At 35.8% G+C, this 26,139-nt stretch overlaps 3 protein-coding genes across 5 annotated transcripts; 1 reads left to right on the forward strand and 2 right to left on the reverse strand.

Moving 5' to 3' along the window:
• The first annotated feature begins 305 nt into the window (after positions 1–305).
• Positions 306–5,541, forward strand: LOC132055527 (zinc finger CCCH domain-containing protein 25-like). 2 transcript variants are annotated; one of them, XM_059447399.1, is made up of 5 exons: positions 306–453; positions 708–904; positions 1,486–1,595; positions 1,756–1,943; positions 4,430–5,540. In XM_059447399.1, exons 2-5 carry the CDS (start codon positions 732–734, stop codon positions 4,994–4,996), a joined length of 1,038 nt encoding a protein of 345 aa, XP_059303382.1. In that variant the 5' UTR covers positions 306–453; positions 708–731; the 3' UTR covers positions 4,997–5,540. The 2 variants fall into 2 exon arrangements, with proteins under 2 accessions (XP_059303382.1, XP_059303383.1); XM_059447400.1 differs by lacking the exon at positions 306–453 and having other exon boundaries at positions 709–904; positions 4,430–5,541.
• A 794-nt stretch (positions 5,542–6,335) lies between these two features.
• Positions 6,336–12,521, reverse strand: LOC132055528 (anamorsin homolog). Of its 2 annotated transcripts, none has more exons than XM_059447401.1 (8): positions 12,363–12,521; positions 10,714–10,861; positions 9,515–9,663; positions 9,349–9,429; positions 8,581–8,740; positions 8,355–8,488; positions 7,639–7,713; positions 6,336–6,965 (listed from the first exon to the last, which is right to left on the reverse strand). In XM_059447401.1, exons 1-8 carry the CDS (start codon positions 12,363–12,365, stop codon positions 6,927–6,929), a joined length of 789 nt encoding a protein of 262 aa, XP_059303384.1. In that variant the 5' UTR covers positions 12,366–12,521; the 3' UTR covers positions 6,336–6,926. The 2 variants fall into 2 exon arrangements, with proteins under 2 accessions (XP_059303384.1, XP_059303385.1); XM_059447402.1 differs by lacking the exon at positions 12,363–12,521 and adding an exon at positions 12,003–12,022.
• A 5,465-nt stretch (positions 12,522–17,986) lies between these two features.
• LOC132055529 (uncharacterized) lies at positions 17,987–25,746 on the reverse strand. The gene is made up of 10 exons (XM_059447404.1): positions 25,486–25,746; positions 24,271–24,519; positions 23,467–23,701; positions 23,108–23,277; positions 21,568–21,710; positions 21,260–21,437; positions 20,543–21,122; positions 20,171–20,283; positions 18,539–18,782; positions 17,987–18,445 (listed from the first exon to the last, which is right to left on the reverse strand). The coding sequence occupies exons 2-10, from the start codon at positions 24,447–24,449 to the stop codon at positions 18,218–18,220; spliced, it is 2,070 nt and encodes a 689-aa protein (XP_059303387.1). The 5' UTR covers positions 24,450–24,519; positions 25,486–25,746; the 3' UTR covers positions 17,987–18,217.
• Positions 25,747–26,139: the final 393 nt, after the last annotated feature.

Below are 26,139 nucleotides of genomic sequence, written 5' to 3' on the forward strand. Positions count from 1 at the left end.
TTGCTTTATGTGGGAATATGTTAGAAATGAGGGGTATTTTGAAACTTTACTAATAAGAGATATATTATATTTAGCCTTAGAATCTTAGAAAAAGATATTTCTTTACTTATTAATTAGCGGAGAAACCAATAAACTAAAAGTAAAGTGGGTATATTTGACCCTTTTCCCTTGTTATATATATAATATTATTTGACCACTCTACTTATTTCCATTCCTCATGGTACTTTTTTCTGATTAATTTTTACAATTTTATTTTATTAGTAATACAGGGGGAGGTTAAACTAAGCTAAAATGACTAAATCACCCTCATATTCTTCGAAACTTATTTCTTTTTCCCTTTTTTTTTTTTTTTCTCCACAAAAGCTACTCAACAGCTCCAATACTCGGTGGATTAACAAGAACGAAAGCCCTTTTGCTGCTCAGTTTCAGGCAAAATCACCACTTCGATAAAAGGTATCGTTTTATATGGAGGTTATATTTTTCTTAATTAAAAACGTAGGTTTCCTGTTTTTCTTTGCTCCATTTTTGTTTGATTGATTTGAAATCGAAATGCGTTAATGTTGTAATTTCGATGAATTGGAATTTTAATTTCTTGACCAGTTCATGTTTAGCTATTCTAACAATATATCTTTTCGCTTTACTAAGATAATGACTTTACCAAATATTTCCAACAAATACTAACTTTGTGTTAGTAAACGACTCCTTAGGGTTTGAAGAATTGGAATATTGCAATGAATCCGTTGACGTTAGTGAAGCGTATTCAGAATATTAATGCAAAAGAAGCATCTCTGGGAATCTCTGATGATGCTTCCTGGCATGCTAAATACAAAGATTCAGCTTATGTATTTGTTGGTGGCATTCCTTTTGATCTCACTGAAGGTGATCTCCTCGCTGTTTTCGCGCAGTAAGTTATCTTATACTTTGCCTTGCCACTTTGTTTTTGTTAGAAAAATAGGGGCTTTGACGTGATACCACTGTTTTTAAAGATTTCTCATTGTCTTTGTTACAAGTAATTCCCTTGTTTTTGTCTAGGGGGTTCAAAATATAAAAAAGTAAACACACGAAGAAGTCTAAGGGGGTTCAACATCTACTATATATACATAAAAAATAATTTTAACCTTGTAAAAACAGTGTTTTTTTCCGCCGAGGGGGTTCGGATGAACACCCTCGGCTCTATGTGGCTCCGCCACTAGATCCAACAAAGCCCTAGTATACTTCAGATTTTTCTTAGCCACTTCGTGTAAGGTCTTATTTATAGAGTTAGAAAAGTGACTATTCTGAATAGTCATCTTATTTCATGAACAGATATGTCCATTTAAATTCATTTTTAAGTAAAATCTGAAAATACGAAATATTTAAAGCCTTCAAGGTTCAAACTCATTTTGCTTTCGTTTGTGGGTCAATCCCACTTCATATATATTACTACAAACTATCTAACAGTTTTCATATAATAGAATGTCTCTTGGATTCTTTGATGTTGATTAGGTATGGGGAGGTTGTTGATGTCAATCTTGTTAGAGATAAAGGTACAGGCAAGTCAAAGGGCTTTGCTTTTGTTGCTTACGAGGATCAACGGAGTACAAATCTCGCTGTGGGTCTGTCTCTCTCTCTCTCTCATTTTTTAAGCTTCGACATTAAAAAGAATAGTATAAGTGAAAAAAGTGTCCTTTCTTTAATCGCTAAGCTTTTAGATAAGGTCACGTAGTTCAACATATTTTAGCTATCTAACTCACTTTTCTGGGATTGGACTTGCAGATAACTTAAACGGTGCCCAGCTTTTGGGTAGAATAATCAGAGTTGATCATGTTTCCAAGTATAAAAAGAAAGAAGAAGAGGATGAAGAGACAGAGAGGAAAAAGAGGGAGGAGCGAGGGGTCTGCCGCTCTTTCCAGAGGGGTGAATGCACTCGTGGTGCTTCGTGCAAGTTTTCTCACGATGAGAAGGTTTGTTCTTAGTCTTCCCTTTGTTCTTGTATATCGTCTTGTTTCTTTATGTCATCTTCTATGTATTGGTATTATTATTATTATTATTTTGTTTTGTTTTGTGATAGTAGTTTGGAAAGTGTTGTCACTTCTGAATTTGTATAATGCATGTTGCTTGGCTTCAATCTGTATATAGTTTGTGTAAGTTGAGTTCAATGCAAATCTAGCCATATGCTTGACTGGAGGTGTTAGTTGCAATGGCTCCTTTTAGTAAATGTTAGGGATGGAAAACACACTCCTGCCGGTTATAAAAAGAACACACTCCTCTGTCAATTGTTATGACTTTGGCATGTGCACTGGGAGAATGATCGAAAATCTCTTCAGATTGTGTAATTGTAGATGTTGCATTTAGGTGGTAGCGTTCCCATTTTATAGAACTTCAGTATGAGATGTACTGAAACTCCAATAGTCCTACTTTTGAATTGAGAGTTGTCTGTCCTTCTGCACTCAAGGGTGCGAGTAGTGTTAGCAGTCAATGAAGTGGAATCAAAACTATGGGAGACCAAGATTCAACTTCCAGCAGAGGCAAAAAATGTTTGGTGATTTCTTCTCATCTGCCTAAATTTTGGTAGGCAGAGTTGCCCAGTAGTTTGATACCTGTGCTGGTTAGAGGTAGCCGGTACCCGGTGAAATAGTCGAGTGCGCACAACCTAGCCTAGACACCACGATTGTAAAAGATGACCGGCTTTTGTTCCATAGGTAGGAGTTTGTCTCATTAACTCAGCAGGAAATTTAGCCATGATCACTTCCTTCCATAGTGCATTTTCCTCCCCATTATATCTCCATAGCCACTTCATCACAAGACCATTGTTTGTCTTAGATTTCTGATTCCCAATCCACCCCTTACTTAGCTAAGAATTACTTTATCCCATTTCACCAAACTGTAACCCATTCCTTCTTTGCAACCTTGCCATAGAAATTTTCTCCTTAGCTGGTCTAATTTTTTCACTACTGTTGAAGGAATAGGAAATAAGGACATCACATTTGTAGGGAGAGAATCTAGCACAGAGTTAATCAAGGTTAATCTTCCCCCAAGTGACAAATATTGTGCTTTCCATCTTGCAAGGTTCTTCTCAGTTTTCTCCACTATACATCCCAGATCTCTAGTGCCTTATTCTTGCTACCCAGTGGCATACCTAGGTAAGTTGTAGGCAAATTCTCCACTCTGCCTCTTAATATGCTTGCCAGTTCTTGAATATGAGGGACTTCTTTGACAGGGAATAGACTGCTTTCCCCCAATTGACCCTCAAACCTGCTACAGCTTCAAAAACTATCAACATCAATCTGATATAGCAGATCTGTTTAGCCTTTGGTTCACAAAAAATAACAGTGTCGTAAGCATACAATAAGTGACAGATCTGCATTTCCTCCCCAGCTCTACCACCAATTTGAAATCCCTTGATCCATCTATTATGTATTGCAATTCTCATCATGCTATCAAATCCTTCCATTGCCAGAATAAAAAGGAGATGGAGGGTCACCCTGTCTCAAACCCATCTCAGATTGAAAAAACCCCATTCTCCAGCTTTCTTTTGGAGGTTAAGTAATGTAATTTTTTTTTTGAAGTTAGAATCACCAAGGAAGTGGTACCTTGATACAAACATGACTATCCTTTGATCCCTTCCCTTAAGAATGCAGAGTCAATGCATTCCACTATGTTTTAAGGATCATCTACAAGCTTTATATCACATTCAGTAGATATTTGAATGTACAAAAGATAAGGATAAAGCTCTATCCTCAAAGCATCTATGTTCCTTGCAATCCAACTGTCCAAAAAATACGTGAAGGAATATCTATCCAAGCTTTTCATTATCATTGACCATTGGAATTATTTTTGAACAGGATAATTATTCTTAATTTTTGAAGTTTCAGATGTTCCAAAACCCTCTAGACCTCTTCTCCTAGCTTCTTTCATTTGGAAGCATTCTTGCAAAAGTTAAACCTTAAAAGATTTGCTTGGTCTTATATGCGCTGTAGTATACTGTTTATTAAGCCCTCGGTGAGGTGTTATGTGTGAGAAAAGTGTTTACTGTAGTGTTTTGGTTCTGCAAAGCCCTCACATGTTGAGGCTGCATGCTGACAAGCTCTCTTGAGTATGAAGCTATAACTTACCCGAAAACAACAATTTCTTGGGATACATTTTGGCTTATGAAATTGTTAAAGCGATTTTAGTCACTTCACAAGTAGGCAGAGAAGCAGCGTCATTTTTTTTTTCTTCAAAATTTTCTGCAAATTCTTCTCTTAAAACCTTACTAATTAATGTGATCATACGAGTTTCCAGTAAAAGTGAGACAGCAAAGCAGATTTTTTATTTTCTCGCCGTGTTTATTACATCTTGACCCACTTTCTCCATTTGAAGTTTTCAGCTTTCTAAAATTTTAAGATCTGAAGTTCATTTTTCATATCTTTAGGGAACTTAATGCCTTTTTTATTTTTTTGGTTTTTAGAGAGCTGCAAACACAGGCTGGGGTGCTGAGGAAGATCGAAGTTCAAAAAGATGGTCGCATGACAAGGTTGAGGATTCTAGGAAGGATAGTAGATCTGGTCCATGGGGTCGGCCTCCACGGCCTGATTACCAGGAAGAGGTCAAAGTCTCTGATAAAGATCCAAGAAATTCTAAAGCAAAAACCAGTGATCTAGAAAGGCGCTATGAGCAGAGAGATTCGACTGCAAGAGATCATTATAAGAGAGATGTCGAGCAGCACAGGTCAGAGCGGAAGGAAAAGGGAAGTAGTTACAAAGACGATGATCTGGATAGGTCATATGTGGAGCGAAGATCTAGGAGGTATGATGATGTACAAAACTCAGGGGAAAGTACTGAGAGAAAATCTAGGAGGCATGATGATGTGACCTCAAAGGAATATGATGATAGGAGAGATGAAAGAAGACAAAAAAGATATGAATCTGAATCTCAGAATGCAGAAAAAAGAGATAGCAGGGAACGGGAGAAACGAGCTCCGCTCCACCGTGATGGAAGGGATGAAGAAGATCGGAGCCAAAGATCACGTAGATAATGGTAGCCTGATTTAGAACTTCAGGTTTATGTCTTGAGCAGGTGCATAGATGACTACTGAATCGTCTTAAGTTTGCAACTTCAGTTCCAATTTCAAGTACAATGCCTTATCTGACAGCCAGAGGTGATCACCTAGGTTAATGGTGTTTGATCCCCTAGCTTAAAAGTCCCGGCACCAGTATGTTGTGAGGACCCTACATTAAGGAGCTTTCTCACAAAGGGGCTACTTAGTACTCATAAGCAAGGCCATTTGGAAATCACCTGAAATAGAATCTCAGCTTCTCGTGTGCTGTACTAAACAAGGGATCGCGGGTATTAGCATCTCAAATATTGCAATGCAATTACAGGCACTTGCTAGAAGGATACAAGTGGCCGTTTGCTGTACTTATAAGTTGATTTTGTCTCCATTTTCACTTAAAAGAGCAATATTCAGCTGTTGAATTTTTCCATCTCATTCGATTTTCTCTTTTAAAATTTCCATATATTTTGGCTATTTGATGGTTTGATTGTTCATGTCAAGAACCCTGAAATGAGCAATATACAGGGATGCCTTTTTATTATTGGTTATATTCTGAAAATCAAAGGAAGAAACGGAAAGAGGAAAAGCCTTGGTAGTCCATCTACACTGCCTAGAGGAAATCCGTGTGCATGGTATGTGGTTCCCTGTGGTGGGGCTTTGGCAGTAATGAACTCTACTACCGAAATGTTACACTTGGTTTATACCATTACCTTAACTTTCTTACCAATCACCTAGCCTTTCCAATTCCATGCTATTATCTTCACCTTCCTATGATGATCCTTTTGCAGAATATGCTTCTGCAATCATACATAGGAGTGAGACTGATAAGTGATAAGCTTGCACTGCTAGATTTCCGGTACCACTTCATGATGGGAGTCTTCCTTCGAGTTCTTGACCTCTTTAGACAACTGCTTTTATGGCGATTGACCCGACTTCAAACTCCATGAACTTGAGCTTCAACCTGTTGGATGATGAGATCCCATTTGACCTGTCTCATTGTTGTAAAACTTCAAAAAAACTCACTGTTCTCCGTGGGCGTGATACTTATTAGCTGTCCAGTTATTTAGCTGATCTAGGTTGGGTTTAGCTGTGGGAGTGCATTTATTTTTATGTGCAAAACTTTGCTTTCAAGTTTGCTGCTTTTTTTATGCTGTGATGCTGCTTCGTGGACTCTTGTTTTTGCTTTGTCATGATGATCAAATTGTGGTTAATCGTCTAGCTACTCTCTTAAAATTCAAGTGGGTAAAGAATAACGCAAAGGTATAAGAGATTGCACTACATGCTACACTCTATTTTGAAGAAAATAGACTGAATTCTAGTCCAGGATAAAAGGATAAAGTCGTCATTTGCCAGATTGAAGATATCTAGTAGTACATCTTTGATTAAAAAAAAGATAGCAACTCCATCTAATATGAGCTAGCACACACACACTGCCAAGAAATGAGTCAAAAGAAATTCGACTTCCACAAATACCTCTAAGATAACCAATCCTCAAGCTTAATATTAGTGCTCATCTTTTTTCTTCCGTCGAGCTATGAACAACACCCAATGGACTCAATACACAGCTGAAGAACAAAGGAAGGAACACCTTGAGGTTTAAAGAGCAGGTCCACATGATGTGGGTTCCGGGAGCGCGGGGTGGGGGGGGGGGGGGGGGGGGGGGGCGAGGGGAGGGAGTGATTGGATAGTACATTTCCAACGATTTGCGTCCTGTCATGTAAAACCATGTCTGTTCTAACAATACTTAATGGTCTAACAGCAGTTAACACAGAACACTGTTGTTTTACCCCCCTCGACCAGAGTATATTACATATTCACTCATCTCATATCAACCAAAAGAGAACGAACAAACAAATCTTTGACCTCAGTGTAACGGTTTCTGCAACCGCATATTGACTGTTATCATCTGAAATTAGATGTCAGCGTCAAGAAAATTCCCTGAAAGCGTTACCTGACAAAGAAGGGAGAGAGTGAGTGGTATCAGATTTTCGCCAATCACAATGCAAACAAGAACATAATAATGAAATCAACCAAAGATTTGGTGAAAAAGCAAACATCAATCATATATCAAACCACTAGAAAAAGACTTGTCATTATGCTGCCAAGTGACGACAGATGGAGAACTTGAATGTCTATTTATGGCCATATGAAGATGCACCACAATGTCAAACAACTCAAATGATCAAGTAAAAAACATAAACAGTTTTACCTTTATATCAATCGAAGTTAATAGCAAACATCCGACAGGGTTAATCTCATATTGTGTTTCCCAAACATCGGAAGTTTATAAGCCCTACATTCAATTAAAGATAACACATATAGCAAGGCCCCACCTCTGTGCAACACTTCTTCGACGTGTTCTCAAAGTTATAGTACATACAGTACATGGTACGTGCCTCTTTTTTTGCCCCGTTCCTCTTGTATATCAAAATACAATCAATTTTGGTAAAACTTTTCACAATGAAGACTGGAGTCATTACTATAAAATTTTAGCAATTGTTGCCTTCGTATATACTGCAATCTTTTTTTTGGTAAGTAATAAATATATTAATGGATTCTTATTCCTGTAAGACACAACCTCAGAGAGAAAAAGAACAGAAAAATAGCTTGTGCTTGACATGTACCTTTTCACCAAGTTTGAATGGAGGAAGACCCTTATAAGGGCATGTACTGCAACGGAAAGCATCACCTAGACCACACTGTAGACAGAGAGACATGTCCCCAAAAAAAAAAATTAAAAAGAAAACCAATTGCAAAACCAAACACAGATCAACAAAGGTAAGGTTCAAGAAAAACCAACTAGTTGTTCAGTTGTCTGCTAATCACACTATAAACATCAATCAACTACCAAATGACACGAATTTAGCAACAATGACAACCAACACTAGATTTTTAATTTATCTGCAGAAACTATTCAACTAATGTAATCAGTGCTATAAACTGGAGTACCCCTTGCCCCAAAATAGGTCAACTAGTTTAAAAAATGATAAATGTATTAGAGTTGCACCCCTAGCCAAAAGTTATCAGAAATCCAGAGATAATAAAGACTTGACTATAAAATAATTTATAAGGTGAAGAAACAAAGTAGGTAATTGAAGGCAACGTCATGAGGTCCCAGTTAGTATAGACAATGTATTTCTTTTTAGAAAAAAATATATTTTTGTGTAGATTCTTTACTTTTCTTTCCACAAGTACATATCAACATCACTTTGATTCTTCGGAAGAGAAACTTCCCCTTCAAGGAGGTGAAGTGTTTGAGAGAGTGAAAATTATGCCAAATAATTTTCGGAAACAAGAGTAATCTACTACATGACACAAATCAATAGAAAAGAAACCATACACTGCCACAGGCAGACTGAGGATTGTCTAGTTGTTCAGCAGTTGGTCCAAGTTGCACTTTTGTCTCAGCTTCAGCCCGTCCGCACGTACAGTTTTTGCATGCTTTCCTTGTTTTACCAACTTCACAATCATCACCTACACCAGCAAGTGTGCAACAAATTGAGTTTAATTTACTACTGAAAAACTAATAATGTCAGAGATAAACAACCTTAGTGCACTTATCATACCACTTGGTAATTGAGGTTTCTTCAGATCTTCTTCAGTAAGAAGGCTATCCTCATCTATGAGATCTGAATCATCATCAATCTGAACTTTCGGTAAACTTTTTGTGACTTTCTTGAGAGAGAAGGATGAACCAACTTTCCATGAAGGTTTCTTTGCTGTTATCTGTTCACAGGTTAAATTAGCCACACGACTTTTTTAAGTCAAGATCAATAACTTCAGGGCTTATTTACAACCTCTATGCCCCCAAACCCAAACTAATTGGGGTGCACTTTGTGAATCCTTTAATTGCATTCCGCTTCCTGAAGCGTTTCATTTGACTGCTCAAATTTATCATTTAGGACAAGCGGAGGTTCTATAAAACTAGGGGTTCTCCAAATCTCACACATATCCCTATGGCATCATAGAATATTTAACCAAATAAGACTCTCATAAAAAACTAGATAGTATCCCTATAAAGACTAAACTTCTACGCATTCTTAAAGAACATCAGCATATGAGAGCAGCATAGTACGCGGTTGAAAACAAAATAAAGATCAAAACTGCATTATCACTATCAGTGCCTAGCGTAGCACATTATTGCCACACCAGTAACGATAAATTCATGAATGACTCAAATGCCATGAAATAGCTGTTAAGAATCTTATGCCAAACTTCTATATTTATAAAAAAGGTGTTATCGCAATTTTTTTTAAAAGGAGACTAATATTGAAGTGAGGATGATGCAGAGGAAGACAAGAAGCAAGATAAGTGCACATGGATGAAATACTAACCACCATAGAGTGGCCGGCTTCAGATGATTGTGCATCAGAGAATCCAGCCAACAATAACTTGCGCTCATGGGTGGAGTTTGCCTGCAATTCAGATGGATAAGGACAATTCACAGCCCCATACAAATTCTCCACGGAAAGAGTATGTACAAAGTGACAATTCACTCACCTTCGAGACTGATTGAGATCTAAGTAAGACTGTTCCACCTGGCTTCAACACTCTTGAGATGTCCCCACACAATTTATCGCTAGGACACTCAAGGGACCTACAGATGAGAGCAACAGTATCCATAGATGCAGACTCCACTGATGCCAGACCTGTAATAACCAGATGTTAACCCAGGAAAAAGAATATAACGGGCCTCTAGCCAAGGGGCAAGCACTTATCAGAGAGAGGTACAAGATGCCGCAGGAAAGCCAAAAAAAAAAAAAGAATATGAAAGGAGACTAGCTCTCTCTCTTTCCTAGCCAACTTGAGAACTTCTTTCTCTGCACATGCCTCTCTCTCTCCCTCTCTCTCTCTCCCCCCAGTCACTTAAAAAAAAAAAACTAATTTCCTACTCCTAATCACTAAAAAATTAATTATAACATTCCTTAACAATTAATACATCACTCTACCAGCTATATTAGTGTTTACTGCTCCCCTCTTAAAGAGGGAGCCCATGGGCGACGAGACACGACCTTGTTGCCTGCAATAAAAGTACCATCTGAGAGAAGCGAAGCGCTCTACCTGAGCTTTGCTTTGCTTCAGGGCGTAAGCGTGCCTGCAGCAGACACTACTAGCCCTTCGATGTATTAGAGGGGACAAAAAGGCCAGCCTAACCTGCTTGAGAGTTGAGAAGTTATTGAAGGCTTATTTATCATTATGCCATTGAAAAATCAAGAAGTATTTGGATATAATGCTGCTGCATTACCCTTTAATGGTTTCTACTTAAAAGTCTACAGTTTTCACCACTGAGGCACTGACCAATCATTCGCCCACCTTATAAAATATTCCTACCTCATCTCTTTCATCAACTAATCCCAAAAACAAATTTTACATAGAACTCTTAAGCTAATAAAACCTAGAAAACCATAGCAGCGTTCTCTTTTTTTTTTTTTTTTTTTTTTTAAATAGGTGTAGACATAGAAACAAACTTTATCTTCGATAGGTATAAACTTATCAACGAACTTAGCAAGAGAGAAGCCAAGAGCATCATAAAATCCATATAGACTCGCAAACAGTATCTCATGTGTGAGATAAAAATCCGACTGCTGACAATGAAATGAGCAGACTATTGACATAGTATACAAAACGAGTCACTCATGGTCACAACATAAGCAGGATATAGAAGTATCAGTTCAGCACATATGAGGGAGAGTATTTACTCTGAGTTGAAGCTTGAGTAACAATCTTAGGGTCCAACTTCTCAACTCCCTCTTTCTTCAAGGTACTGATTGCATTGTATATTGCACTAATTGGTACCATAACATCCTCGACAAGCACCAATATACTACCATCTCCAACTTGGCCGTCCTACAAAAGAATGAAAACCTGAATTTAGAACAAAAGCAATCATACATTTTCAAAATTAAGAACTAGAATGAGTTTGCTAGAAAACAACTCATTCCAACCCCCTCCCCACCTTCCCCCCAACAATAAAACAACATACCCAGCGTAATCCCACAAGTGGGGTAGGTAGGATGTACGCAAACCTTACCCTACCTTTGTGGGGTAGAGAGGCTTTTTCCGGATAGATGACGGCTCTACCTAAATGAAATAGTGAATATTCAATCCGCAGAAAACTCAAACAAGGAAACTAATTCAATCTCCTCCACACTTTAAAATTTTTATGCTCCAGGCACATAAATGTAAAGCCCAGAAAATTTAACAAGAATTACAGGTGGTTAGTCTGGTGCAAACACACATCCTAAAGAGTAACACAGGCATGTAAAGGTCGGCTCAAGCTAAGACTCTGCTCATTAACTAATGATATGAGCCTACCATAATGAGTTGAATATTTAACTTCAGAATAAGAACTGATAAACATTTAAACTTTTTTTTTTTTAAACTGATTCTTTTATTTTTATTTTTTAATGGCATGCTGGAACGTCGCTGCTCAAGCAGGGATCCAACCTAACCAAACAAGCTGAACACCGAGCAGCGACCCAACCTAACCACACAACCCAAACACCACTCACGTGTCATACGTACCATTTTTTAAAATGATAAACATTTAGCAATTAGCCCTATGTAACTAAACTTATTGTTAATCTTCAAACTCAAATATTAGGGCTAGTCCATTTTCCTCTTCCCCCCTTACCCTTTGTTGACAATACTCACAGCAAAAAAATAAAAAATAAAAAAAAAAGAGGAGAAAACAAAGAGGAAAATACAACGGAAAAAGACCATGCGAAAATAAACTTCCAAGAAAATAAAAATTACAAATTTCTTCCACCCATTATTTTTTTTCCTGATATAACTCTAGGCACACTAAAAAAAAAAAGAAGGAACATAAACATGGAAAACCTAAATTTCCGAAAAGAGAAGAAAGTTAATAGTTCAAGAATTCACTAGAAGACTATACATTTGAATTCAAATAATAAAGCATCATTCCCAAGGTAAAAATTCAATTTCGAAAAAGAAAAAAAAAATACTAGAAGAAGTAAAAACTGACCATAGTGTTTGAGAAAACAGTTAAATCGGAAATACAGAGAAAAGAAAACAAAACGGAAAACGACCATGGGAAAATAAAAGAAAAAAAGGAGAAAACAAAAAGGAAATCGACATGGGAAAACAAATTTCCAAGAAAATAAAAATTACAAATTTCTTCTACCCATTAATTTTTTTCCTGATAAAACTCTAAGCACACTCACGGAAAAAGGAATAAGAAAATTAAATTTCAAAGAAAAAAAGAAAGCTACTTGGTCAAGAATTAACCGGAAGACGATACATTGGAATTCAAATAATAAAGCATGATTCCCAAGGTAAAATTCAATTCCGAAAAATAAAAATACTAGAAGAAGTAAGAACTCACCATAGTGGTTAAGAAAACAGTTAAATCGGAAATACTGATCGGAGATGGGAGTTGGGCGGCGGTGAAAACACAAATGGAAATGCGTGCCGGTGGAAAGTGGAAATACGTCTCTGTTTTTTATTCGTCTTCAAACCTATTTATACTTTTCTTTTTTGTTTTATTAGTATTTACTAGTACACGTACCCGCGCGATGCGCGGTTTATTTTAAAGAAAAAAAGAGCGGAGAGAGATAGTAGAAACAAAAGTATATGAACCAGGTGTGACGTATTGCTGATTTTAAATTTATTTTTTAAATCGATTTTTTATAAACTAACATTTTCTATGGTATATATAGCTGCTACTATTTCATTACTGAACATTTCTTCAAACATTATACAATCTTTTATACTTCAGGGGCCAATATCACAATAAGAGGAGACAACACAAACTTAGGGATTATTATGGACATACTCAAAACATGTCTTTAATATTTTTTCTCTTTTCTTCTTTTGTACTTTGTTTTGTTTTTTATGCAAACTAATGCCTCCAAGCTAGTGAGACTGAAATCAAAACAAAATGCAAAAGAGCGATTAAGCATCTCAGAAATGATATGCACTATAAGCTTACATATACGGAGGGCGATGACTTCCAATTCTCTTGCCACCACCGTAGAGTCCTAGTAAATTTCTAGCCATAGAAGCTTTAAACCATAGATTATTATCAAATTAAGTATTCATTTTTCTACATGCACAAACACAAAGTTAAAGGAAGTAAAAAGTTTAGACATCATGATGAAACAATAGAGCCATTAAATATATTAGAAATGATGACATCCAATTACTGTAATTGCGAAGTTCTATATATGTGGACAGATAGATAAAAATGTGAACAAATGTTTTTGTCCTTCAAGTGCAAATAACTACTTTCATGACATTTTTATTTCAGAGAGTCTTAGTATATTCTACCCTTTTTATTTGATCCCTTTTCTTTCAATAGAACAATGTTTATTGTTAATGTAATTTTTTATTAGTTAAGTTAAATTGTTGAAGGACTCCAAAAGGAAAAAATATAGAAGATTAATTCCACAAATTAGAAAAGTTAAACATACCATGTAATAATTGATTTTGGAGCCTCCTTTTTGTGTAAATCTTGCAAAAGCAAATGCCAAGTTCTCAATATCCAAATCTAGTATATATAGCTGCAAGAACTTCAAAAATAAAAAATTATAAGACTTTATACCAAGGAGAAGTTAATGTTTCTCAGTTAACCATGTACTTTCCTTAGTCTTGCACAAGTTCTTTTATCTATTTATTTTCTAGAGAACAAAGGAAATAAGACCATATAGAAAATATGACTAAGATATAGCAGAAGCCGAAAGTGGTAGCAAGCAACAATGACTTACTTCCTTTTTTTTTTTTTTTTGGGGGGCTTCAATAAGAGCATCTTCCTGAACAGTTAGATCTCCTCTTCTATAAATTTCTATTCTGCTTCCTCATGATGCCAAAAAAAAAAAAAAAAAATTAGACATGCATTTTATGGTTCTTTTAGAAAAGAATTCGGTTCAGGTCTTATCTAATATCACTAACATAAAACATTTTTTAGTTAAATATCTATCCTTCAACTTTAGAAGCACCTCAAATTTAAATGAAAAGAAAAATTTAATATCAATTTTATTATTTGACAAAACGTGTGTTCTTCAAAGTTGATATTGATAAAATATATTTAATTTTTATATTTTAGTAATCAAATAAATCCACTCAGATAAACAAAGTTTAAAAGTTGATATTGAAACAAAACTATCCTTTATCGATATTATCCCATTCCTTACTCCTGTACCAAATACTATTGTATGCTGCCAGTAGAGTTCCATCCTAGCACACTATGACACAACATCAAGAATAGATAAGTGAATAAATAAATTATTCCAACACTAATTCAGAAAGTATTGTTATATTCAATATAAATCTTAATATTTCAGTATATATATATAATGTTTATATTGTTATCTTGAATACATTTATATAGGTGCTTAACCACTCTTTGATTGCATTAAATTATATTGAGCTAACAAATGTCTAACTATTATCCTATTTTTCAATGCAATATATTCAATAACAAAAAATTATAAAATTAAAAGAGACAAATTATATAAAATACAATCATCAAATATTTTGATCGATGAACTTCAAATATCATAATTACATACAACACAATCATATGGCAATTATGAATATTGCACAAAGAGAGAGGTTTAAAAAATTCATTTTTCAAATGGTTACAATTTCTTTTTCAAAGTTTCACCAAAAAGAGAGAGAACAGAGAAAAAGAGAATTCACTCACCACCGTTTAAAAAAATCATTTTTCACTGCTAAAAAGAGAGAGAGGAAAAGTAGATCCAGATCTTTAAAATTTCAGCCATGAAGCATGATTAAAAATATTGAAAAACATGATCCATGTAAACCTCTCATCACACACAGCAATACCATATTCCCTATCATTCAATTAACTCTGCAATTAATTTGTTATTTAATGTCATCACTTCTATAATGTAATGACTGGAAAATGCCTAAAATATCAAAATGCATTAGTGGTAAATATCATATAAACAACTTAAACTTTCAAATTAACCAATGAAGTTAATTAAAATGGCAAAGCCTAGCTAATAGATATTGGGACACTGCAAGGACAAAAAATCTCATTACATTGTACACAGAATCAGATTGTACTTGAGACTGCAAAATGGTTGTTGACGCATGAAATCAACAATAAAAGAACCTGAAACGTATAAAAAGAAATGAATCATAAGATTAGCAAAGGGATAAGAGCAATATCAAAAAGTGCGAATTTGCTTGTGCATTTGAAGGTGCCGATGCCTTTGATTGTGGTGTAGTGCACAAATAAAGGGGCGTGGGGATTTTTTTTGGAAAATGTGGGGAAAGAAATGTCAATCATATTCTACTCAATAAAAAGGAAGAGCGTAATGTGCTATACAAATTAAACATTACCTTATCCAAATAAGGCCACATGAGTTCGATCATTTTATTAAGGCAATCAAGCTGCATGTACAAATGCAGTTAAGAGTAAAAGGTTGTTATGCAAAAACAAAAAAAAACAAAAAAAAAAAAAAAAAAATTCCTTCTATAGTTTTTGTGCAGTTAGAAATAAAATGACAACATTACGCGATCATAATCTTGATTTTTAACCCAGAGTGGTAGCAGCCGTTGCAAGGTTTCATGTATCTTGCTCCGCCAAGGGCCGAATATTAAGACGCTGAAAAGAGAAAAGCCCAAATAAGATTATTTGTAGTCTTTTTCTTTCCAGCCAGCTTGCTGATATTGATGCGATGAAGGCCAGGCCATATACTCCAAAGTTTGAAAACTAAATTATAAACTGAAAATCTTATTATCATATTTGCTAAATCGGCAAGGCCACCTTCACTTAAACTACAAGCTAAGTAGGCAAAAAAAGTTTTCCTTCATTATGCTACGGAGTAGGAATCACAGAAAGAGAGGCCTTTGATTTAAGCTACATACCATGGTTCCCATAGCCACGGTTAGCCTTTAAACTTTCTGCTTCCTAGCAAATTTCCTTTCCAACATTTCCTTCCACGATCATAGCGTCTTATCTATCTCAATATGAATTCAAAAATTGGGTTTACTATGTTATCAACATTCAACACCTAGAAATTCTACCCATCAAACCAATACTGTATAGATTAAACTCGATAAAACCAATAATTAAAAGGCTCTCCTATTTCAAGTTTTAAGGCTTCAAAAATGAACATGTCTTCAATATATTACTACTATCTACAATTCAAAATGATAAGCACTAAAAATAATTAGGCTAATACAAAAACTCTAAACCGTGAAGTTTTGCTTCAAAATAAATGCATGGAAACCAAAGAATAGATTTACCTTGATTGCAAACTAAAGTTAAGAAGGCTTCACTATATATGTTCCCGAGCACGCTTTGTTAACATGGTACGTAAACACAATTTTTGAAAATAACCATAGTAAAGGGGTAGAATATAGGTTAAAAAAATCAACTTGATATCCACAATGTAATCCATTTGTATAAATTCTCGGCACAACTTGATTCTCCAGATGATTGCTCTTCTGATCTTGTAAAGTGGATGTGCTTAAAAAATAACATGTATATATACATATATGCCTTCTTTGGCCACATCAATAAATGCATTTAACTATTTCATACTTAATGGTATTAGAAATAGATAAATATATGTAGAACTATCTTGTGATTCACAGTGGTAAGAGACTAAAAGTACAACAACTAAAACCAATATACTATTACCATTTATGCTATGAAACATTAAAAAAATGATTGAAGAAGAAGAAGTGACAATGTAAATTTTAGGCTTACATATTGAAGAGGTTAGAGATAAGAATGGAGAGCTTTCTTGTATATGTTGTATATGTTGAGAAACTGATCGTGAGGAGGGGGTATGGAGGAAGTGGGAGCAGTTGGTAACTAAACTACCCCATTTCCCCCTAAAAGTCTACTTCATTCACCAAAAACCCACCCACGTCCCTTTATTTTCAAAGCTTTAACCACAGTACAAAAAAAAAAAAAAAAAACACACACAAAATTCAATCCCAAAGCTCAGAAGTTACGTAACAGTTTTGTTCTCATGGTAACTTCCTATTCAAATTAGAATAAACCTATTTCCTTAAAAAACTATAGATATTTTATTGTTTTTACATTCAAATTTAAGAACAACAAAAACTAATCATTAACTAATTAACTAATTTTTGTCTTAAAACTAACACATGTCATAAATTTATGCTGCCACTTGTCAAAATCCTAGGGCAAACTATCCTCTTTTTAATTATATATATAGATTATTTTAAATAAAAGAGGTCGACGTGCCGCCTTTGTGGTGTAAAACGGGTTAGGTTTTTAACCGACCTGGACTAATTGGATCGGCTCTAATATGCCTTCTTTCTTTTTCCTTTTTTTTTTTTCTTTTTCTTTTGCTTCCATAAATCAAAAAGACCGATCGCGCACAGCAAGCCCCGTTATAACGATCTCATATTGATTAATTAAAATATAAAAAAGATTCTCAAGAGGTTGATTATCGTTAAGCTTTTGATTTTGGAAAGAGAACTCGCTTCACATTTGAATAGCGTAGGAGATCTTCTCATCTTGAAGTTAATCTCCAAAACAAGCTAAAATGAGTACGAAATTGTCAAAACGGGAAAAATCAGCTTTAATACCCTCAAATAAACTATTCTATGAAAGGAAATTGTAATGAGTTGCTGTTATATAATATATGCAATGAAGATTAAAATAAACTGTATTACATACCTTACTCAAACTGCAAAATTGCTACATTGTTTTGGCATGTTTATTGCCACAAAATTTTAGTGGTACTAATATCAGTATAACATAGTATATTTTCGATTAAAATTAAACAAAATTGGGTGTAAAACTTATCGTTTCTGCATGAAGTTTACCATCTAAATATATTAGCAGATTAGTAGCTTCAGAAAAGAAAAGAAAAAATAACTTTTCTTGGCTTGATGAGACAGATTTGAATAAAGCTTATCGCAAGCAGTCTTATAAGAGCATAAGAATCTCAAATTAACTCAGCCAATCTTTCTCTAGATGATTTTAAAGTTAAAATGTTGATAAAAAATCCCATCTATAACCCATGATTAGTAGGATACAACACACAATAAGTTTATAATATCCAGAAACAGTGATACAGTCCCAACAGCAAACGTTAATGGAGACCTCATCAAGGCCAGTTGTGTTACATCTTTAAGTTCTCTCATATAATACAAATTTACAGCCACAGACATTCTAGTAGGATATTGTTGCGTGGATGGATCTTTAATTATGTACAATTTTCGTCGTCATCTTTTCTTTTTGTCTTCTTTGGCTTTTTCAAGAACTACAGGAGCTGCCGGGATACTGAACCACCATTCCCTTAGTCTCCTAGTCCATCTTTCTGTGCTTGCTTTCCGAATAGGTGAATATCTAGTGAAGACTTCCAGGAAAGTCAGAAGTATTATGTACCTCGAAGGTATGAATGCCAGAACTACTGCCGAGACCAAAAAAGCACCCACTAACTTCTCGCTTGCCTGAAATGATAGTAAGGAACCTCTAATTACTTAACAACTTTCCTAATAAGATTGTTCTAGTCATAGAAGGAAAGAACTAAAATTTGCACAAACCTGTGGGAAGATGGACAAGAGTAAAGCACGGAATTTGAGTAGAACGATGTTTCCATCCTGGATTAGTTCTTCAGCTTGAGATATTGCAGTTTGAACAGCCAAAAGTTGCTCCATGGCATTCATTGGAGGTGGAGCTATTACTTTTAGTTCATCAACTGTCTTGCCTTGACTAAAACAGCGAGTTATTCCCAAAAAGACAGCAAAAAAAGTGAGCAATAGTGCAAAGGCATAGCACAGCCATCCCCTGCCACCAACAAAAAGAGAAAGAAAGAGGACGTCAGTGAATACATTTCAGCCACCGCGTTTTCAAGAAATTCCATTCATGCAAGGGACTTTTAGTTGGAAATGCTACAATTAAGGGAACGGAGCAATAAATTTTGAGAACCAAGTTTCTTAGGACTTCAAAAGACTGAATAACTAAAGAATCTAGTCGGACAGAACGAAAACTTGATGAGTCACAGAGCATTCAGTTGCTTTTCAGTTTCCTCTTTTCAAGGGCCAATATACAGATGATCCAGATATGCTTTGGTCATAAATCAATCCATGTCACAAGAATTCTATCTATAGTTGGGATTGACATACTCAACACCAATTAAATAACTGTTAAATGACAGCGAGCATGATGAAGAAAGCATTAAAAGATCGTTTTTCATTTCACTTGTATTTTTTAGTGGGCAAATTTCTGTGGGTAACTAGGGTTGAGTCAATGAGCAAGTGGTACATACTTATCAAAAGAAAAAGGACCAGTAGATGATACTTTTTTTTCTTTTTTTTCTTTTTAATCAATGGAGGTTAAGCCACATGAAATTAGATCAAATGGTATGCTCTTGAACTTCTTTTTTTTTTTTTTTTGGGGGTGTATACACACGGATGTAACTGGTGTAAATCTGTATTTCTGTTTCCTGAGTTTTGCATAGGGGTCTTTAATACTTCTGTAATTATGCATCTTCTGGATGCCATTATCAATAAAGTATCTTCACTTCACCATAAGGAAAAAAAGGAACTAGAGCAGAGGTATCTTATTTTTGAGAAAGGTCAGTAAGAACAACAATAGCTTCTTGTCATTACATTCCACCAAAGAACTCCGACCACAATGATATCCACCTGAAATTACTTAGCTAAGAAACATAAAACTGCAATGTACACACGATACATAAAGCTCACACCAAGTCCAATAAAAAACCCAAACGTGCAATTCTCAAATTTGGAGAAGGTGAAACAATCAGCAACAATATCACTACTCTGAGTCAAGGTAGAAAAATGTGGCTTAAAAGCCTATCGCTTCCTAAAAATAAACCTAAATTTACGGAGAAGAGATGGGAGGGACTTTCTATGGGACAAATTCACGCTACCAGCCTCTTTGCAGAAATACAAGGGGAAGATTGCGTAGAGTTTACGGCCACTCTCCACCTACCCCCCACTAGACACGAGCACTTCATGCCCAGGAAATCCCTTTTGCTGAGAGAAAACGACCATTATATCTGAAGAAGCAATCAGTTATTTGGAAATACCCCAGAAAACTGCAGGTTGATGATATAGTGGAATGCCAGAAAAAATCATATGCAAATAAGTCCTCTTTTTGTTTATCAGATGGCCCATTACACAGATAAGAAGAGTCAACTACCACCTTACCTGACGATAATATATGAGAAAACCGAGCAGAAAATAATGGACTTCAAAGGATCTTCCCAGTAAGCCAGAAAAAGAATCCAATTACCGAGTTGCATCATTGGAGAGAGCAACTCCTGCATGTCAATGAATTTTAAGTATTAGAATGAGAGGTAACACAATTTAAAGATACAGCTCATAAAGAACTGAAAAAATTAATTGTAAGAAGTGACTCCAATTATGTTCAAAAGATTGAGCCATGAAAATATCAAGGCAGCTTCATAAAAGTTCGTAAAGATCCACTCCTGATTTCTCAAAAGAAGGTCAAAAGTTATATTCAATTTATCCTCTTTCACCTTTCTTTTTATTTAAAGCCACAGTAGTTGTTATATGTACCTTCATCACTGCCAAGTTGGTGTCAAGCCCATCAACTTTCACTCCATCAACCGTAGCTTGTGCTTGCACTACCTTTCTATAGTTGCTTCTGGATTCCTTAACTGCTTTTTCCAAGGGAGTCATCTCCCCCACAGCAATTTCACCCACAACAATTCCTGTCTCATTAGGAACATGAGAACTTGTCCCGAAAACAAACCCCAGGTTGGAAGCCAAGGCTGAAGCTGAAATTGAGTACATTCTGCTTCTAGGTTTGGGAGAGTTTGTCCGCTCCAGTTCCCTCACAGTTGACCTATTTGCAATTGTTTCTAGTATAAGGTCTCCTCCGGGAAGCTGATCACATACATTGAACATAAGAAGATCCTCATAACAAAGTGGATGTTTAGAGCTCATATCTTTTAGGGCTTGTACTCGCAATATACCAAATATAGCTTTCAGAAGTGCCTCATCACGCTCTATTCCAGTAATCTGGAATTTATGTATGAACTGATGCACATGTAGAACTTCCCGAATAATGGCTAACCAATAGTCACGACGTGTATGTCCTTTAAGCTCAGGAAATTCCATTATAACAGGTTCTGACCTACAACATTTTCAATAGACCATTAACAAATTTGAAGGCAGCTTGAACTAGAAAATAGTCTTACAGGATAGAAGAAATACACAAGATTCTGCAGAGAAGTATGACCCACACAGGAGTCATCATGTCTCATGCCTTACAAGGAAACTGATTTGTACGAGACTGCTTTATCAAAGAGTCTTGTGCCCCATGGTCCAGTAAGATCGGGTCTGACGATCTGGTTTAGATCATCAGACAGATCATATATTTTTGCCTTGTCATAAGACACAACACGAAGTGCCTCAAAGTAGAGAGCATGATCTGTCAAAGTTAGCCGACCTGAAAATCACAAGTACATGGAACTATATCAAAAAGACTAATAGATGCACATAATCCGTGATATCATTCCTGTCTGCTCCGGAGATAAGAATTTCAAGCAATTAAAACCATTACTACCGCAAAAACATACCAGGCCATGCGGAAATACCCACGTGTTCGAGCACTGGCTGGGTTGTCACAGTCCCATCCAGCTCCAGAATTTTCTCTCCTCTCGCTGTACGTAAGGCAGACAGATGAGATGACTCAGACTGGTTCTTAAATTTTTTAATTGCCCTGAAAAAATTCCCAAACAAGCAACATTCACAACCGAGGATTATGGATGGGCTGCTCATAATGGTAATGAAACACTAAAGAGAAAAGATGCCTTACGAATCACTTCACATCACTGCAATTTAAAGTAATTAGAAAGACCACAAGTATTACCACCCCGGTAACATTAGCCGACAATAATGAACTACAGAGAACCCCAATGCAGGCGCACATAGGCTTATACAATAAATCTTCAAGGTCAAACTACCCATGCTACTACATTTAAACTTAGCACTCCTCTCTCAACTTGAACTTAGGGAAGACATTAATGATAGGAAAAGAAGCTTATATCTACAATTTAAACATTCCTAAAAACTCAGTAGGAGTACAAACAGAGGGGCACTTGTTCACTTATTTTACCAATGTGTATCCAGGGAAAAGTTTTACCAATCTTCTTCCTGTAAGCACATACTCATTAAACATCTTAAAGCCGGAATGAATTCCAAGTACAGTAATCTAGTCATTATGAGGGGCCTTTTCAACCAATTCAACAATGCACTTTACAATATACAGATCTACTTGCTGCTGTTAACAGCATACCACCAACGGCAACATGCAGGATGCTCAGAAATTGGCAACATGAATGCAGTTTATGTAGTACCTAAAGCATGTAGATGTGTAATAACAGGGCTTAATGGCATTATATGATCCCTTAGTTAATTCGAACACCTAAGTCATGTGTTGGGAGAAATATAGATGTCTGTGTTATTTGCCTAGATTACGTTACACAGGTTAGAAAAGAAAATCTGTCAGTAGAACCTATGATCAGTTAGAAGATGTATTCCTACATTGTCAAATAATTGCACATCTGTGGCACATGTTCTTTTGTATCCTAGGGGTGAAGTGGGTGTTACCAAGATCAACTTTAGAACTCCTATGCAACTGGAAAGAAATTGGAAGAAGAAAGGCAAAGGAAGATTGGTGGCAGTCCATTCCAGCTTGTATTTGGTGGTCAATTTGGAAGGAAAGAACCTCAAGACAATTTGAAGATAAAGCTAACTCCATTCAGATAGTTAAAATGAAGTGTCTTAGTCTCTTTTATTTTTGGTGTAAACAAGATATAGTGGGGGAAGTAGGTGATTTGGTAGATTTTCTAGGCAATGTGTAAATTGTAACTAGCATCATTACCTCCTGGCCACTATTTTTTGTGGCTTTACCAGTGAAGTTTTAGATCAGCATATTCAAATGCTGATACTTTTGGATGGAATACAAATGTTACCTTATTTTAAAAAAAAAAAAAAAAGATTCAGTTAGAAGATGAGCCACATACTGAGGCCCGCACAAGCATAGAGATGAACAGAACTCGAAAAGCATTTAACAAAAAGCATTTGCAACTAACAAAGCACCAAAGTTGGTAGTACCTTTCCAAATAAGTCAGGTACTTATCATAGACTGAGAATAGAAGTCGACCGCCTGTTGACGATGTAAGCACACTGAAAATGCTCTCAGTAACTATCACATTGGCAATTATAGGAACTGCTGAAGCAATACGGGAAAAAGCCTCTACGCCAGCAGTTGCATCTTCATCCATCTACAATTAAATGAAGAGTCAAATAACAACCCAGAAGACAGAGTACAACAAGCAATGAGTGACTAATGGACCAGTCATGGATTTCATGAATATTCTGCATAATCAAGGAAGGTTCGGTGGTGTTCAACAACTCATGTCACTAAATAATCCTTCTGCAGAATGAAGGAAACATGTAAAAGTAATTCATACACTGGCAAAAGGCTGACTAGAAGCTGCTGGAAACTCCCATGCGACCATCATGTCAAATGTAAGGCGTCGAAACTGTTTGTCGCCAAGGTAACCATTTACTTGTATAGACAAAGCAAGAGCCCTGAAGCAACAGTATTCCAAGAAGTTCCTTGCATACTGAGATTTATGCTTTATGGTTTCAGAAGCCTCCGCATCAAAGTTTTCTTGAAGTTGACTCATGGAAATACCATGGATTCTGCATACAATCAGATTTTAGTTATGCACATCACACAATCTAAAATATAACTTGACAACCAACTTTATGCTTTTGTTCCAGCTAAATGCAACCGTCAGCTCACTTGCTGAATCTATTAAAGGCGATCAATATTGGTAACAATTAGGGGTCATTTGGTTACTGGTTAGGAAGTGATTTATTCATGTATTGACACCAGCATAACTGGTACTTATCATGTTTGGTAGCATTTTAGTTGCCATATATAAAATTTAGCAAACCAAGTACATGTTTGGTTACTGGTTTACAATCCCGCATAACTAATACATATGTAAGTTATGAGGGAGTCTATGTGTTATTTATGCAGGGTAAAACCAAAAAAAAAAAAAAAAAAAAAAAAAAAACCAAAAAAAAAAACTCTAAACCCTGCATAACTAATACTTGCATAACTCTAACCAGCAACCAAACGAACCCTTACTTCATTGTTTGATGCATTCTTTCAGTTAAACAAGATGGAAGGTTAGTTTGGTATTTAGCAGATTATATTCACAAACTGCAGAAGCCTGAAAGACAAGAAAGAATAGGAAGCTTACTTTGAGCATTTTCGGATAACTACATTTGCTGCAGGAGATAGCTCTGGCAACCAGCTCTTTCCAGTGGATGACTCATCTAAATCTTCATCAAGTGAACTCGGGGTTTTAGTCAACCATTTAAATGACCCATCTTTAACCAGACCCTCCAACATATTTCTGGTTTTGCTAACCATAGCCATTTCAAAAAGACCTCCTCCTCAGATCATTTGGAGTTCACGACTTCACCCCACTGAAATCCTTACACAACCACTGCATCAAGGAAAATAAACAATGTGAAATACCCAAAAAGCCAAAAACAAGAAATACTAGGTCACGATTTCTCTCGAAAATCACCTCATTCACAGACTGAGGGTGCCAATAGTCGAAAATAACAGTCAAAGACTAATTCTTGAAACTCTACAGGTCATGATTTTCTCTCGAAAATCACTCACCTCATTCGCAGACTGAGGATGCCGATAGTCGACATTAACAGTTAAAGACTCATTCTTGAAACTCTACAGGTCATGATTTCTCTCCAAAATCATTTCATTCACAGATTGAGGGTGCCGATGGTCGAAAATAACAGTTAAAGACTAATTCTTGAAATTCTAAAGGTCGTGATTTCTCTCCAAAATCACTTCATTCACGGCTTGAAGGTGCCCATAGTCGAAGATAACAGTTAAAGACTAATTTTTGAAACTTACAGGTCATGATTTCTCTCCAAAATCACTTCATTCACTTATTGAGGGTGCCCATAGTCAAAAATCACAGTTAAAGACTAATTCTTGAAACTCTAATGGTCATGATTTCTCTCCAAAATCACTTCATTCCCAGATTGATGGTGCCTATAGTCGAAAATAACAGTTAAAGACTAGTACTTGAAACTCTACAGGTCATGATTTCTCTCGAAAATCACTTCATTCACCGGATTGAGGGTGCCAATAGTCGAAAATAACAGTTAAAGACTAATAATTGAAACTCTACAGGTCATGATTTCTCTCCAAAATCACTTCATTCACAGATTGAGGGTGCCCATAGTCGAAAATCACAGTTAAAGACAAATTCTTTGAAACTCTAAGCAACTATTAGAACGATGAGCACCAATTTCCTTGCTATGGGTCAATTCAATTCAATAATTAACAGGTTTTATAAGAACCCTTTACAGAGATAACCCCCAATAAACTCTTAAATCAGTGACAGACAGTTTAAATAGCTAGCTGAGTAAAGAGCATTTACCTGTCAAATAATGGCAGCAGTTCCAAAATCAGGTCTCAAACAAAAATGAGGAAAGTTAAGTCTGCAAATCGGGCTGTGTAAAAGCAAATATTCAGTACCACCGCCTCAAATACAAGTAATAATTAATTACTTATTATACTTTTTGATAAGAGAAAGAGACAGAGAATAGATGAGTGGGCGTGTCTTCTTTTAGATGAAAAGAGACAAAGGCTAATCAGATCGAAAATGGTGTCGTGTTGTGAGAGTAAAACTCTGAGATGAAACAGATAGCAAGTACGGTTATAATAAAGATAACAACTACGGCACTTGAATTCATCGTTAGTTTTAACGGCAAGCTAGCGTCATTCCATTAGTTAGACCAAATGTGCTCAACTTCAGCAAACTTAGGGGTCGTTTGATATACATGTATAAGGAAAATAATCATTGTATATAATTTGGTATAACTTTATCCGGTGTTTAAACAAACTTCATACACCAACATGAAATAATTAATAATCTATAGATAAAAGTATCAAAAGGACAAAACTACCTTTATTTTTTTCCTAGAAATTAATGAAAGGTCAAATCATTCAAGGGTATGATACTAAACTTAGTACTTTTTTATTTAAAAATATTTTAAATGATTCTCCATCTTACATATTCAACATCTAGGTG

Source organism: Lycium ferocissimum, chromosome 5 (assembly GCF_029784015.1).
Source record: "Lycium ferocissimum isolate CSIRO_LF1 chromosome 5, AGI_CSIRO_Lferr_CH_V1, whole genome shotgun sequence".
NCBI classification, from domain to species: domain Eukaryota; kingdom Viridiplantae; phylum Streptophyta; class Magnoliopsida; order Solanales; family Solanaceae; genus Lycium; species Lycium ferocissimum.

What these genes read in the sequence shown, in the direction of transcription:
- LOC132055527 (XM_059447399.1), top strand. Translation starts at nt 732, where the DNA reads ATGAATCCGTTGACGTTAGTGAAGCGTATTCAGAATATTAATGCAAAA. An exon ending in CTCCTCGCTGTTTTCGCGCA is followed by an intron (nt 905 to 1,485) that starts GTAAGTTATCTT and finishes GATGTTGATTAG; the next exon opens with GTATGGGGAGGTTGTTGATG. An exon ending in GAGTACAAATCTCGCTGTGG is followed by an intron (nt 1,596 to 1,755) that starts GTCTGTCTCTCT and finishes TTGGACTTGCAG; the next exon opens with ATAACTTAAACGGTGCCCAG.
- LOC132055529 (XM_059447404.1), bottom strand. Translation starts at nt 24,449, where the DNA reads ATGGCTATGGTTAGCAAAACCAGAAATATGTTGGAGGGTCTGGTTAAA. An exon ending in GGGTATTTCCGCATGGCCTG is followed by an intron (nt 21,438 to 21,567) that starts GTATGTTTTTGC and finishes TGTGATTTTCAG; the next exon opens with GTCGGCTAACTTTGACAGAT. An exon ending in TCGTACAAATCAGTTTCCTT is followed by an intron (nt 21,123 to 21,259) that starts GTAAGGCATGAG and finishes AAAATGTTGTAG; the next exon opens with GTCAGAACCTGTTATAATGG.
- LOC132055528 (XM_059447401.1), bottom strand. An exon ending in TACTCAAGCTTCAACTCAGA is followed by an intron (nt 9,664 to 10,713) that starts GTAAATACTCTC and finishes TGGTTATTACAG; the next exon opens with GTCTGGCATCAGTGGAGTCT. An exon ending in CTCAGTCTGCCTGTGGCAGT is followed by an intron (nt 7,714 to 8,354) that starts GTATGGTTTCTT and finishes CTCTGTCTACAG; the next exon opens with TGTGGTCTAGGTGATGCTTT.